At 42.4% G+C, this 14,706-nt stretch overlaps 1 protein-coding gene across 4 annotated transcripts in view; it reads right to left on the bottom strand.

Annotated features, from left to right (window-relative positions):
- The window catches only part of IGF2BP2 (insulin like growth factor 2 mRNA binding protein 2), a 163,297-nt gene extending 152,183 nt beyond the window's left edge, over positions 1-11,114 (bottom strand). For 2 of the 4 annotated variants that reach the window (XM_043473493.1, XM_043473494.1), the window contains exons 1-2: positions 10,694-11,107; positions 9,044-9,104 (exon numbers count right to left, since the gene is read on the bottom strand). In XM_043473493.1, coding sequence (XP_043329428.1) covers positions 9,044-9,104; positions 10,694-10,871 — 239 coding nt within the window. In that variant the 5' untranslated portion in view covers positions 10,872-11,107. Of the gene's footprint in view, positions 1-9,043; positions 9,105-10,693 lie in introns of all 4 variants that reach the window. The other 2 variants (XM_043473496.1, XM_043473495.1) reach the window with 2 other exon arrangements.
- Positions 11,115-14,706: the final 3,592 nt, after the last annotated feature.

Raw genomic sequence — 14,706 nt, 5'->3', positions numbered from 1 at the left:
TGCTCTGAAATTCCAGAAGGAGTGTACAAGCTGCACGACAAACTTCTGTCGTCTATGTTTCCATGGCTGCCTGTATACTTTCTCCCTTCCTTCTCTCTCCCCCTTCCTCATCCTGCTTTCACTCCTTCCTTCCTCCATCCCTCCCTTCTTTCTCTCTTAATAATTGAAGAAGTTAAACTCTATTTTTTCAGTGTTAAACTGTTTCATCATCTACCTCCAACTCTCATATAAAGATGCACAAACACTTTTACTCCAAAACCTTATCCACACAATGATGAGACAAAGCATCCATTTTTCAAATATTCATTGTTAAAATCACCAAGATCAGGAGAGACTAAAATAAACAGTCTCCACATTAAAAAAAACTATATAGCCTATCCTCATGTGAACTTTTTTGAAATATCCTCTATTTCACGAGTTGGTTTAAGGTTAAACTGTCCATGGAACCACCCCTCAGTGAAATATATTTTGCTTTATTTTCTAAGCGAAAGTACAAAAATGAAGATATAAACATGGTATTGACTTTTTTCCTGATAATACTCGATTGATAAAAGCCATTATTTTTTTACTTCATAGTAAATTTTTTTCATAAAATTACATTCTTATCAAAAAATCACCACCTCTATATCTAGAAAGCATAATTCTTGTGTATCTCATTGCATTGGTAGTATAATTGTATCTTAAGTCCTATATACTTAGAAGTCACGAATGCATAATATATTTAAATAGTGTATCAAAAAGAACATACAACTCTTTCTACTCCCTGTGCTTTCACTGACTTTTTCATTGTCAAAAAAGTTTAAAATTTTTTCAAGTTAGTAAGATGAAAAACTTTATGGAAGACAATTTGCAAGAATACTGTATTTCCTTCTCCAAATCATAGATACTTTTTAAATATACAGATAAAAAATGAAAGCAGGCCACACTTTGTGTAACACTCTAGGTCCCACACAAAAGAGTCTGAGTGTTTTTTTTTCAGGATTTAAAAAAGGTATCTGAGTCAAAGGATATAAATACAGACCCTCCTTCCCCTTCCTCCCCACTGCATACATAGTATGCTTTTTACACTTAACTTTCAGCCACAATGATTTTTTAAAAATTTTTTTATCTTTATGTAATTACTAATGCCTCTACTATAGGACTACCTCAGGAAAGTTCCTTCAAATTATGACCTAATACTTTTAGTTGTTTTTCAGTTACATTAAATTAAAACTATACTAAAGGTCAGTCCTTTATCTTCCTCAGCATATCTGTTGTATACATGTAAATTTTATCTCTAATTCTGATTTAGGAAATACATACAAAATTACTCTGTAACCTATGCACACATTATGACAACTTCCTACTTTATTGCTAGGCTATGGTTACTGTATACAAATTAGATAAAGGTGAGCAAGGGTAAGACAGCCACTGCTTCTTTGAAGCAGGTTTGGGTGGGTGGAAAGAGGAGTTGCCGGGGAGTTAAAGTTTTACAGCCCTATCTGTAAAAGGTATGAAAGTCAGATCTCTCTATTGGCTGTATACAGTAAGATACAAAGAAGGCCTAGGTCAATGCCTAGCGCACCAACTACTCCGTATTAGTTACCTTCTTCCTTTTCCCCATCTTCTGAGTCAGGATTCCACAGAACATGCAACGCCCCACCCTGGGCTCTACTAAGTTAAAGAAATGAAAAGCCTGAGGAGTTGGAAATCATCCTCTTTCATTTACTTTTTTCTTGATCATTCCTTCCTCCCTCCAGCACCACCACAAATACGACAGCGCACAAACGTTAAAGGCAGCAAGAGGATAAATGCAGGTAAAGTTTACTGCTAAGGGGAAATGGACTGTTCTTCATATGCTTAGTTATTTAGTATGTTTTTGAGTGATATATCATTAATGTGGAACTCAGGGAATTTACAGATGCTATTCTATTAACGTTCATTTCACCCCCACAGGAAAGGCCAAAGGCCACACTCTGTACAGAAAGAAAAGCAGAGAGAGACACCAAATATCAGGAAAGACTTGGCAGCTACCAGGAAAACACTTCAACCGAAAGCAGTCCTGCCCTCTAGCAATGGGTTGGCTGAAACCCGGGAAGAACCCACCCAAGTGATTCCTTGAGCCTGACTTTCCTTCACCATGTGGCACAGAGTCTTGACCAGACTGTGTGGCTCAGCTGCTGAAACCTCTTTCTCGGCAATGTCCTGTTTCATAACACAAGGAATGCAACCACTGAAAAAAGCAATGTAACAACAACATCAAAATCCAACCTGCTTGGTCAGGCATACCCCACTTCTGTCTATGGGCAAGCATGGTGATGCTGCTAATAATGTTACAGTGACTTCTGTTTCTAATTTTCCCTAAAAACTGTAACAAAGTACAGATCATTTTGAATTGATATAAGAATAAGATCGTTGCAAAGGGTGATTCACAAACAAAATCTATATTTATATCTTTCCTGCACTCTTGAATGGCAACCTCTGAACCTATCAATAATAACACTTTCAGACAACTTTAACTAATCAAAGTGAATGGAGGTGAAGCACACTGGACTGAGAATCATAAATTCTAACCCTAGCTCTACTATTTAATAGCCATGTGACTTTAGGCAAATTATTAAGTTTCTCTGTGACTAAGCTTTTTCATCTAAAAAAATGGAATAATATTAACTGCTCTTCTTCAGATAATTATTATTTAGAATAAATGAAATAATGTTTTGAAGAGGCTGGGATATCATCAGTATTACATGGATGGAAGATATAGGCACATAAACAAACATCTATCTAGTATTATTTACATGTCCATACATGGAATCATGAAATTACCTTTCTGATCACATTTAAAACAAAAATTAAAGTCTAAGCATCCCCTCTAAGGCAAATCCTCACATGCTGGTACAGATTAATTATATCGTAAGAAAAACCAAAAATATCATTCACATTGCAATGGTCCCATACAGATTTCCCTGGTCATTAGGTATAACATTTTCTTATAACATAGATAGATAGAAGATATCTAAAATATGCATCAGAACTCTGAATTTTCATTTATTGGACATACTGAAATATCTATTTTATGAAATATTCCTGATAAGCAGAATGGGAAAATTCTAACTAAATATTCACATTTTAAGAAATAAAGCATAAACAACCAAGAAATCCAAGAATAAACAAATAAAATGTATCTCCAAAATGTAAGCTTATTATTTAGTGAGAACCAGAGACTTGGAGAAGAAGCATATCTATTAAATAGTGGTTAGCACTTTGGACTTGACCGCCTGCTATTAATGCAAAAGTACCCATTTTCTCTAGATTATTCAACACCTCAACATGCCATCAAATGCTAAACCAAAGTAAGGAAACAGTAATTATATTTTCCCTCCTCTTTGGAAGCCAAAGTAACAAAATCTGAATTTTCCTGTAAAAGAAAATAATTTTTCTTCACTATTTTATGGAACTACCAGACTAAAGTACATTATCAAAACAGGAAAAGAAAAACCTTAAAAATAATGCTCTGAGCACTCTGCAATTTTGCTGCCCAAAATAGAACCCATACAGTCTATGCCACCAAATGAAAATTACAAGTTTGTAAGCATGAAGTCAAATTATAAAGTAAAAGGTTTTTTAAAATATTTTAATAATGATAAATGAAATACTGTTGTATTTACTGGTAGGCGTTTGCTGTTTATTTGCTATTATGTTTTCTTCAATGATAGTGTTTTGAATGACTATCCAAACTAACTTGAGCTTGAATTTGAGTGTAAAAAGGACGAGTCTTGACTAATAAATTATTTGGACATGTTTTGTTAAACAGAACTGTCCCATTCTTCAAATTAAGAAGCTAATCACAACTTTTAAGAAATTATGCTTCTGACTAAAATTTTCAGGAAATTAGTTTAAAAGCTGGTTTAGCCAACCCCACCCCTCTCTTCTCCAATACCAAAGGACACTGAAGACATTTTGGTGATATTTAAACAGAATTTTTAAAAACATAATTTTGAAATCTACAATTCAAGTTTTTAACAGCCTTTAAAGAAACCAGTTCAATGTCATGCTTCTTCTAATGAAACTGATTCTCTCAGAGTACTTTTGTTACACAAAAACATTGCCTTCCACAGTATAGAATTTCTAAATGAAAATACATATTCAAATCTTGAATTTTCTATAGAAAATCAAAGCCTACACAGAATCACTTGCTAACTCTCTTACTGAGAGGGGACATCTGAGCAAAAGTGAAGGAGAGAATATTTTGCGTAGAACAGTCCTTCCAGCAGCATGCTCACTGAAGAAGTCACTACAGGTGACTGTGCCCTGGCTTCCACAAGGTTAACCACCTGCAAGAGTTATGGATCACGCAAGCACATTTCACTCCACTTGACTCCATTTACCACAAGGTTCAAACACCTAGCAATTTTCATGTGCCTTGTCAGGAAAGAAAAGCAGAACATTTGTTGCTCAATTAAAGATTTCTTCTTCTTCCCTCTTGATACCATCTCTGTCTGAAACTACTGTCTTCCATAACACACACACACACACACACACACACCCCATGTGCACACACCCCACTGAATCACAGAGATGATACACTTAAGCTTAAATAATGTCCTGTGACAATGCTAACCAATTGCTCATCTACTTTTAAGGATTTCATTAGCAGACTTGGAAGAGTGATTCAGCAATAGACAGCAAATATGTAGAAAGTTGAAGGTAACAAATATGTATAAATAATTCTTACAGAAATCTGATTTTCATAGCTTTATTGACTTTTAATAAATGTGCTCAAATTACTATCCTGTATATACATTTCAATGTCATTTACATTCACCCATTAAAAATTGGAACCGCTACAAAATAAAAATTTACTCAAAATAATAGTGAAATGTTGATTTTTGATATCTATTGGTTCTAAATATTCAATGTCCTTTAAAATTTTTCTTTTTAAAGAAAATATATTGTACTTTAGATCATTATGTATAAAAAGTGTTATACAAATATTACTAATCTTCTCTCACCTTCTCTATATAAATGATAATCTCAGGTTAACATAATAAGAAAACAAAACTCTGAGACCATCCCTTACCAGTCTCTTATATCCAGCCATAAGTACAAAGAAACACTATTATTTAAGAAAACACAATTTGGCAAATGTATTACATATCACAAAATCGCCTTTTAGAACTAATGTTTATGTGTTTAGCCATTTAGCACTTTTATAAATCACTACAATATAATTTAAAATTGATATAAATTTGGCAAATTGGAAAATCAAATAGTATATAACATCTATTTTGATTTGTAGATTTCAATGGTTTTTAATATTTAAGCAAATAATGTAAAAATATTAAATGACCAGTCTTTTAAAAACACAAACTAGAATTTTAAACCTGAATTATCAAGTAATTTTTTCTTTATTGCTTCTATTTTAATTTCAATACTTATCTCACAAAGGTCACAGAAATGCGTAATTTTATATGGCATGACCTAGAACTGTATGAAAAAATTACTAGCCTTTTTTTTAAAATGAGAAGCTAAATGTCGAACTCAAAAACAAATCATTAAGTAACCTTTGAGTCTTATATGTATATATAAAATATCCACACATGTAATCTATACAATTAAATCCAGGCATTAACTTCTAATTCAACAAATTCTTGAAATGAAATAGGGTAACATGGGATTTTAACCTAATGAAGTCTTCTCTGTTGCTACAAAATTAAAAATTGATCCATCAAAAGCCTTTGTTGCAGGGAGGGCTTGAGGTTGGGTGGTTGGTTTTTTTTTTCTTTTTGGTATTTAATTCAACTAAACACAATGTAGTACATACAAGCAAAATACAATTGAGATACTGTTTTCTTTAACATTCCTATAGGAGACCAAATTCATTTGCATTGGAGAGAATACAATTACTGATTTTTAACTCATGAAAGACAAATTCATAGCTTTTTCCTACACTACCTCATAGTATTCTCACCATCTCAGTGAAAGCATGTCTAGCACTACTTAGTTACTTCCTAGAAGTGGGCAGAAATTGCATTTTTAAAAGTTTTGTTTCTCACAGAATCATTCAACTTTAGTTACAAAGCACATTCAGGTTAGCATAAGTCTTAGCTCAAAACAATTTATGCAATATGTGTGTGTGTTTGTGTGCATGTGTGTAGACACAAACAGCATATAAATTTTTTTAAACTAAACTCTCATCAACATCAAAAATGAAATTTCTATCAAAGAAATTTCCACAACTTTTAAAACCCTTTGTCAGTTTTTTCTTCTTTCAGAAATCTTTGATTCCTATATACTACGAAGAAATATGAATAGAGAAAAAAGAATCGAAGATTTTTATTCAACAGAGCCCGAAGCCAACTTAGAAAGTTAAGAAAAATAGATGGTTTGTACATGGTTTACTTTACAATAATTTGCATTTAATAAGAATGAAGCACATGTGGCAAAAGAAAAGAGTTTTCTACTTCTGCGTGACCCTGAGAAAATAATAGTATCTAGTCTGTCCACAATAACAGCACATATAAAATGATGCTAGAATGATATTTAACAAAAGATCCAATTGGTAAGCAAATGGCATGCCAATATTTTCATAACTTAAGATAAAAAACATCCCCTCCCAAGTATCATTAGCTTAAAAAAATCTATCTGGAATGTAGATGTTAAAAGTGATTCCTGAGAACAGAAAGAAATCAGAACAATATAAAGAAAAGGAGCACTCAATTGCAGAATGGTTCTTTAAGTAAGCAAGCAATGAGGATGAACTGTTTTCTTCACATTTTCACTTCTACTAACACAAAAACCACATATAGAACTGACTTAACGCCGACAAATGTACTTTTAACTTGTTAATTTTCATGGAAGTGCAACAAAAGAACACCAAAATAGTCACCATATAACATAAAAGCTTTGGTTTCAAATGTCACAGTACCCTGTTTTTGAGAGTCCCCACCGTGGTGGAGCCCTGTACATGAGAACACACAGCTGCCTCCTCCCAGGAGTCTGAGCTCAGTACACAACACCAGTCATCACTTATCTCTCCCTTAGCCTGCAGTACCAGTAACTAATTTCTGCATTTTAAACTAATAAAGGAAAGGAAAAAAAGATTCAAGCCATCCAATCAGAAATGAAGCAACCCTCTACAGCAGCAGCTTATGCATACATTTGGTATGTCAGACGTCTTCAGTGTAGTGAATCACACATAGCGCATTTTAATCTACCTCCTAGGTATTTCATATCACCCACAATGTTCAAAGAAATCATGTCCCAATAGGGCTGTAAAAGTCCTAGATAGCTCTTTAATTAATACTAAAAATTTGGGACAAGCTTTTAATTCTAAACTCTTATATAAACACAACAAAATCATTTAAATGACCCTCCAGCTAACAGCAAATAACCTCTGCATTTTGAAAGGAAAAAGTTAAAAAGTAGTATATTTGTGAGAAGTTTCAAGAAGATGTTAATAACTTTAGATAAACTAGTATTTCACTTACATTGCCACACTAAATAATGTTCTTTGCAGCATGAAATGAGACACCAACTAACCAAAGTTAAAATTCTACTGATTTTTCACTAACTATAACTCCAAAAAAGAACTCAAAACAACTATACAGTCAATAGAATTATATATTTACAGAAACACAACCCATCAAATATTTTGGATGGTTCTTTTAAACCTTGTTCAATATATTCATCCAATATTCAAATGTTATGAGTAATTCTAACTTACAATAAATAGTTAATATATCAGAAAGCTTGAACTTAGATTTCTCAAGCCCCCCCAAAAATTTTTAAGTATACAAATTTAAAATTCTTAATTGAAAAACCTATCAGTTGCGAATTACATCTCTTCCTAGCGAGAACTAGCTTAATGTTACACATGAAACTGCAAATCATAACTTTTGCCTCTTTTTTTAAAGGTATTAAGTAGCTTTCTGATATGCCACTGGAATCACTGGTAAACAAAAGATATTTTGTTGCTTAGTTAAAACATACCTGGAAATCTGCACACATTTTTAGAAACCCCTTTAACAAAACATCTATGTGTTTAAAAATTAGGATAGTTTGTTTCAAAATCTATTCAATTCTGGCAAAAATCAAGTAAATGGTTACACTGTTGAGAATCACAAATTGTAAAGGTGGTAAGTCAAAGACTTCACTTAGAGTCTCCAATTCAGCTACTTAATGACTAATGGTGAAGAAATGTATGTGAATAGGATATAAACTAAGTTACGACACATAGGAGAAAAAAAATTCTAGAATGAGTAATAAAGGGCCCAAATTTAAAGTCCACAATAAACTTTAAACAAAGATGTTCTCCCTCAATCTCTCCTCATAGACATTCTCATGTAAGCAAATCACTGTGGAGAAATCCAACCTCCACAAAACTTTTTACTCCTTCATTAACAACAGTGCACTTAAATATAATTATAAATTTCACAGTGATATTTGTTTAGCCTCAAACGTATCTTAAAAGCAACAACAACAACAACACGCTCAGAAGCAATATTCAGTAGTCCAGTGACTAAAAAAGTCTGGCTTTTAACTGCCATCCAATCCAAACAACCTTCTTGTTTAAAGCGCCATGTAAAATATCGACCCTTAACTGAATTATTTTATTATTCAACATTTAAGCTATCTAAAAAAGAAAAGTAATTAATCGCGAAGTTTAGTTAAGCAATTTAGCTGACACAGTAAATATTTACTCTTAACATCTCACAGGAAGTCTTGACAAGCATTTGCTGCCATTGTGCTGGGGGTTAGGGTGGGAGTGGGGGGGGGGAGGCAAGTTTTCATAAACAAGTTAAATGGTCCCAACAAATTTAACACAGCTAGTGTTCGTCACCCCCACCCCCAATAGGCACCAGATATTTTCCAAGTACAGTAAACACCTTATATAATGAAAGTAAAAAATGTAACTTTCTAAACTATTTTATCTCCACTGACAAAACAAACAAAAGCCTCTTAAAAAACTATATAAACACATTAAAAAAAAACACACACACCTGAATGTATTTTTACTTATATGTGAGACCAATCACTAAAAAACTAAGCAAAATATATTTACCTGAGCTTTTTGGAGACTGAGTAATCAACTTCCATGATTTTCCCATGCAATTCCACTTTACCTTTAAAACAGAAATTAAAGCACTCAGAACCTTGCTGTGATCAAACCGGCGGGGGTCTAGGAGGGGCACGCACAAAACTCCACGCTCCGGTTCCGCCTTCGGGCGCCCTCCAGGGGTCTCCTACCCGGCTCGAACTGGGGAAACTTGCTTCCCAGTGGGAAAAAAAGGTGGGCGCCGCGTTTCGCCTCGTTCCCCGAGGACGAGGTGGGAAGGGTGCGAGCCCGGATCCCGACCCCAGGTAGAGCTGTGGGTGGCATTACCGGAAAAACAAATTTAATAAAGAGCGGCGCCAATTTGAAAGGATGAGCTCATTTGAAACTCAAGCTGCAGGGCTGGCGCGGCCCCGCTCCTCTCCGGGCCCCCACCTCTCCATTCCGCTAGCCCGGGCCCCGAAGGCTCCGCTGCGCTCCCCCCCGCCTGCCCTCTTCCCCCGGTGGCCCCGGAGAGAAGCGCCGAAGCCCCCCGGGGTCCGCTTCGGCGAGAGCCGGGTCCCCGCCGGCTCCGGATCACCTTGGCCTCGCCGCCGCCCCGCCCCCACCCCGCGCGCCGGTGGGGAAGGGGCGACGGCCGCGGGCAGAGGCTCGGGGGGCGCAGGCTCGTGGCCTGGGGGCGAGCGCGGCTCCGAGCGGTGCGTGTGCGAGAGGAGAGTTGGTGAGTGCGCGCGCGCGCGAGTGTGTGTGTGTGTCGCGCTCCGTCTCCCGTCTGGGCTCCAGCGCTCTCGCGGGCCCCCCGGTCGCCTCTTTCTCGGTCCTCAGCCCGGGCCCCCACCGAGTTGAGACAGGGCACCTCGTAAAAAGGTGCTTCTGGCCGAGCGGGAGGCGGGGGGACAGGCGGCGGAATGCCCCCAGCCCCGAGTTCTTCTCAATAAAATCGGACAAAAAATTCAGAGAAAAATAGGAGCGCTTGAGAGACGAGCGAGAAGGGAGTGAGGTTCGGGAGAGGACCGAGAGAGATGTGCCGTCGTGCAAGGGCTGGGGTCGGGGGACTCCCCGAAATCTCGAAGGGGATCGACAGGGTGGCGCCGAGGGGGTGCAGAAAGTGGGGGACCGCGGGGCGACCTGGGGAGGGGGGGCTCGAAAGGAGAGTGCGGCTCAGGGGACGCCAGAGGGCGAGAAGTCCTGGGCACGAGGCACGGGAAGGGGTAAGGTCCGGTCAAGGGAGAAGGAGATGGAGGGTTTTTTTTTGGGGGGGTCCTTGACAAAGGGGGTGACGGGAAGGTCAGGGAAGAAGGGGAGACGGGGGGGCTCTCTAAAGATGGGGGTGGGGAACTCTGGGGAGCAGCTCGGGGAGCCGGGGAAACTGGGGGTCCCCGGGAGAGCGAGAGAGCCTCGGGAACCCTCGGGGCGGCACGGGGGTCGCCCCAGGACTGCGGCTGGGAGGGCAAGGGGTGAGTCCGGAGCTGGAGGGGGAGGGGAGCGGGCCGTCCCAGGAGCGGGCCGGCGGTGAGAGTTGAAGGTCTGGTGCGTGGAAGTGAACGTGAACGCCGGAGCCCCCGCCGGGCGCCGCCCGCAGGGCTCGGCCTCCCTCCGGGCGCCGTCCCGGCCTGAGCTGGGCGAGGCGGGGGGAGGGGGACAGCGCCGACTGCTCACCCGAAAGGGTCTCGATGGCGCGGATGGCCCAGTTCTGGTCGGGGTAGTCCACGAAGGCGTAGCCGGACTTGAGCAGGACCTGTCCCGCCAGGGGCAGCTTCCTGTCCCCGAAGAGCTGCCGGAGGTCGTCGGCGGTGACGGCGGGGCTCAGGTTCCCGATGTAAAGCTTGTTCATCATCCGTCTCTTCCCCGAGAGCCCGCGGCTCCCCCGGCCCGGTACCCGGCGCTCCTCGCCTCCTCCGCTGCCCTCGTCTCCCCTGCTCCTCCTCCGCCCCCCCTCCCCGCCCTCCGCCCGCCCGCCACCCACCCCCACCCTCAGCCTGGCTCCCCCCACCGCGGCCGGCCGGGCCCGCCCGGGGGCAGAGGCGGAGGCGGGGACTCTGTGCGGCTGCCTCCTCGGGGCAGAGTCCCGGGCCGGGCGGCGGCGCGCGGACAAAGCGCTCTCTCTGCCTCCCTCTCTCTCCCTCTCTCTCTCCCTCTCAAGGCGGTGGCGGGAGGAGGAGCAGCGGCGGGCGGCGGCAGCGCACCCCGCGTGTCTGTGTGAGAGTTTGTACGGGCGTGTGCGCAGCCTAGAGTGAGCGAGCGAGCGCCCCCTCCCCGCCCCGCGCCGCTGCGCCCCTCGCCTCGCGCCCCCGGCGCTCCGAGCGCTCCGCGCTGGCTACCCCGGCTTCTGCCCCGCGCCGGGCGGGCGGAAGCGGGTCGCGGCCCGGGTCTGGGGCTCCCGGACGCCAGAACCCCGCGGCGGGCGCGGCGCAGAGGCCGGGCGAGCGGCGGGGCGGGGAAGGCGCGCCCCGGGCGCGGGTGGGAGTGCGCGACGGGGAGCGGTTGGGAGCCGCAAGGCGTGGGAGGGCGAGGGGCTGCGGGAGAGAGTGGAAGGGGGTGTGCGCAAGGTGGACCGGATGTGAGGGCGCGGCTGCCGGGCCGGCGGGAAGGTGTGTCTCGGAGGTGAGAAGCGAGGGCAGGCTGGGAGACCACAACTTTCGCGGCGAGTTGGCCGAGTCCGGTTCCCCGCGCGTTCCCTGGCAGAGCGCTCGCTCGGAGACCCGCTCCCCACCCGGCTCTCTCGGGCGACCGGGCGGCGCGTGTGGTCGAGGGAGCGCGGACGGGAGTCTGGACGCTTGGGGGCCCGGGACTGGCCGGGCCCACACGAACCTTGCACTCCGGGGAAGTTGCTCCAGCCCCGGGCCTCAGTTTCCCGGACGGAGAGGGGAGAAGGAAGGCCAGAGCGGAGCCACGTCCCCTCCGCCGGCACCCGGTGCGCCCGGAACCCCGCGGCCGGCGGCAGCCTGACGTTGGCAGCTGCTCTCTATTCTGGGAAGTGCCTAGGGCTTCCCGAGCGGCCGCTGCGAAGCCAGGTGGCGGGTGGGGAGTGGGCAGGGGCTGCGGCCGGCAGGACCGACGCTCGCTGCTATGCTTCGAGGCCGGATTCAGTACCCCCAAACTCCCGCTGGGGTGGTGGGAGGCGAGGGTGACTGGACGCGGAGGCGCTCAGGCGGTGGAGGAGTTCCCCGAGCTTTGGGAAGGGCCGGGAAAGAGGTCCTTCCAAGCGGAGGAAACAACGTGACCGACGGAAGAGGCTGGGTTGGGATGAGAGCAGCCCGAGTCGAGGGGCTACGGAAGGAGCCAGACAGACTAGAGACCGGTTGCTGGTTCCGGGGCCCGCCTGGAAGTCTGGTGGTTAGAGCCTGATCCCAGCCAGGAAATGAAATTCTACAGAAAAGAAAAAAAATTGTCAGGATTCAGAGGCGAAGGGGCGAAAGAAGATTCCAAGATCGGCACCACTGGGGGCCTTGGGAGAGGTGATGGTTTGACCATAGAAATGTGCATTTTTTAAAATTTATGTTGAGAACGTTAAGGGTTTCCTGATGGAGAAACCACAAATGTAGGGATAGTCTCCTGGCTGGGTCGTGAAGTACTGTCTTTCTCAAGCTCTCCTGTTGACCAAGTGGATGGGGAGGCAGCACGGCTTCTTAAAAAAAAAACAAAAAACACGTTCCCTGGCCCCTTCCTTTGAAGACTGACTGTGAGCGTGGATTTTGTGTTTTCTTTAAGTAATCCCAGGTGATTCTTGTCTGGGAAACACCGGCTGGTGAAGGCCTTTTTGGGTTAGGATGCAGACCTCAGCTATGTGACCTGTATGTAGTGTTCCAGCAAGTCTGAGCCTAGATTTCTTCAACCACGGAGAGAGGATACAGGGACCAACTCTTGGCTGTTGTGAAGGCTACACAAAGAATAACTGAGTAGTGTGAAGACGCAGTGGACACATACTTCATGCTGTTTCTTTTCTTTCCCCTGGAACTACCAAGCTTTAAAATACTTCCTTGTGGGGAAGCATCTCCTTAAATAGTTGTCTAGAGTAGAAAATGTAATCTTTCTCACCTAGGTATTTTCAGTTATTTGAATTCTGGCTTTTCTCAAATATTGACATATTTCCTCTTTTTAGAAAAGGAATTGGAATTTACCGCTCCTGGAGTTAGGAATGGACTTTGCTATTGTTTCTCAAACTATTAGATAAGTTAGGTATGGATGCTTACCTACTAAAATGAAGTGGAGAATCACAAATGAAAACTCCTGTGTGTGTAGAAACCTCAGCAGACTAGAAATTAATGATCGTCTGATTATTTACATAAATATCCCTAATTGGTATCATCACCTTCATGCTATTTGCTTTATTTTACTTACAGTATTTCAAAACTGCCCTTTCTAAAAGAGAAACAAGAGTGGCAGGGATAATTGGTCTCTTAAAGGTTAGTAAAACTTTTGTTGTATAATATTTTCAGACATTGTGAATTCCTTGGACCTACTGCAAACCTCCAAACAATGTAGCATGGATTCTCTAGTAGGTAGCAAGTATCTAAAGATTCTTCTGTATTTTGTTATCCGTAAGTGCTCTCAGATGATTCTTGTCGAGGACCCACTGGCAGATAGAAGGACTTTTCCTATTAGGATTAGGACCTCAGCTGCATGTCCTGTAGTGTTCCAGCATTTCTGAGCCTAAGTTTCTTTATCCACAAAGACAGAATAAAGCAACCAACTCTTGATTGTTACGAAGGTTACACAAAGGATAATAGCAAGTATCTATAGAGGTGGCTTCTGATGAAATCTTCTACCCTGTTTCATGAGATCACGTTCATTTTTTTTTGTTTGTTTTCCTGAAAAATAACTTGTCTTTGCTGTAATTTGTGTGTTCTGTCCTGCTGGTGATTTGTAGACATGGTGCTAGAGAAGAGCTTGGCTTGAATGGTAAGTGTGGTGGGGGATGTGTTGCTACCACACTTCTGATTTGTAGCACCTGTAGTTTATCTTACAAGGTAGAGTTGCTTTTTCACATCATAGAGAAGGGAACAGCCTCTGAATGCAAAATAGAAATCCAAAAGTCATTGCAACTGCCTGGCAAAACTCATTTTCTAACTGTTTTCTCTGAGTTCCCATACCTCCCCCCTTCCCAGAGAGATAAACTAGAGATTGATCTGGGCTGAATTTAAGCTTAATAAGCAAAGATTTTATGAATGTTTCACTGAGGTCAGAAGTTTGGAGAAATTCTTACATTAGGCATATTATTTCTAAAAGCATGTATTGAACTTTTCCTCAAGAATTCCAAAACAGTAACAGATCCCCATGGTTTTCCAGTAGTTCTTTTGGGCAGGATGGTGGTAAGGTGGTTGGGACAAGATTTCTTAATGTCACTTTGCAGGCAGGAAAACTGAGGCCTACAAAAACACATTTTTTTCATCATCATACTGAGAGCTTAAAACATGATTAGCAAACATATATTAGCCTAACAAAGAGCTCATGAAGTATTAAGGTTTCATCTTGACTTTGATGACAAATACTTTGTTCATGGACAGAACACCTTCTTATAGCATCACTGTGATGGTCTTGACCTTTGGAGTCTTAAAAAAAAAAAGCCACAGTGGAAATGTGTTTGTTCAACTAATGTTGGTGATCACTATCACCAATGGTTCTAGGTAATCCAAGGATTTGGAAGAGAAGAAAAGGAAGCCTCTTTGCTG

Source organism: Cervus canadensis, chromosome 7 (assembly GCF_019320065.1).
Source record: "Cervus canadensis isolate Bull #8, Minnesota chromosome 7, ASM1932006v1, whole genome shotgun sequence".
NCBI classification, from domain to species: domain Eukaryota; kingdom Metazoa; phylum Chordata; class Mammalia; order Artiodactyla; family Cervidae; genus Cervus; species Cervus canadensis.
Note: the sequence above shows the minus strand (reverse complement) of the source record. Positions and strands in the feature narration are given on the sequence as shown.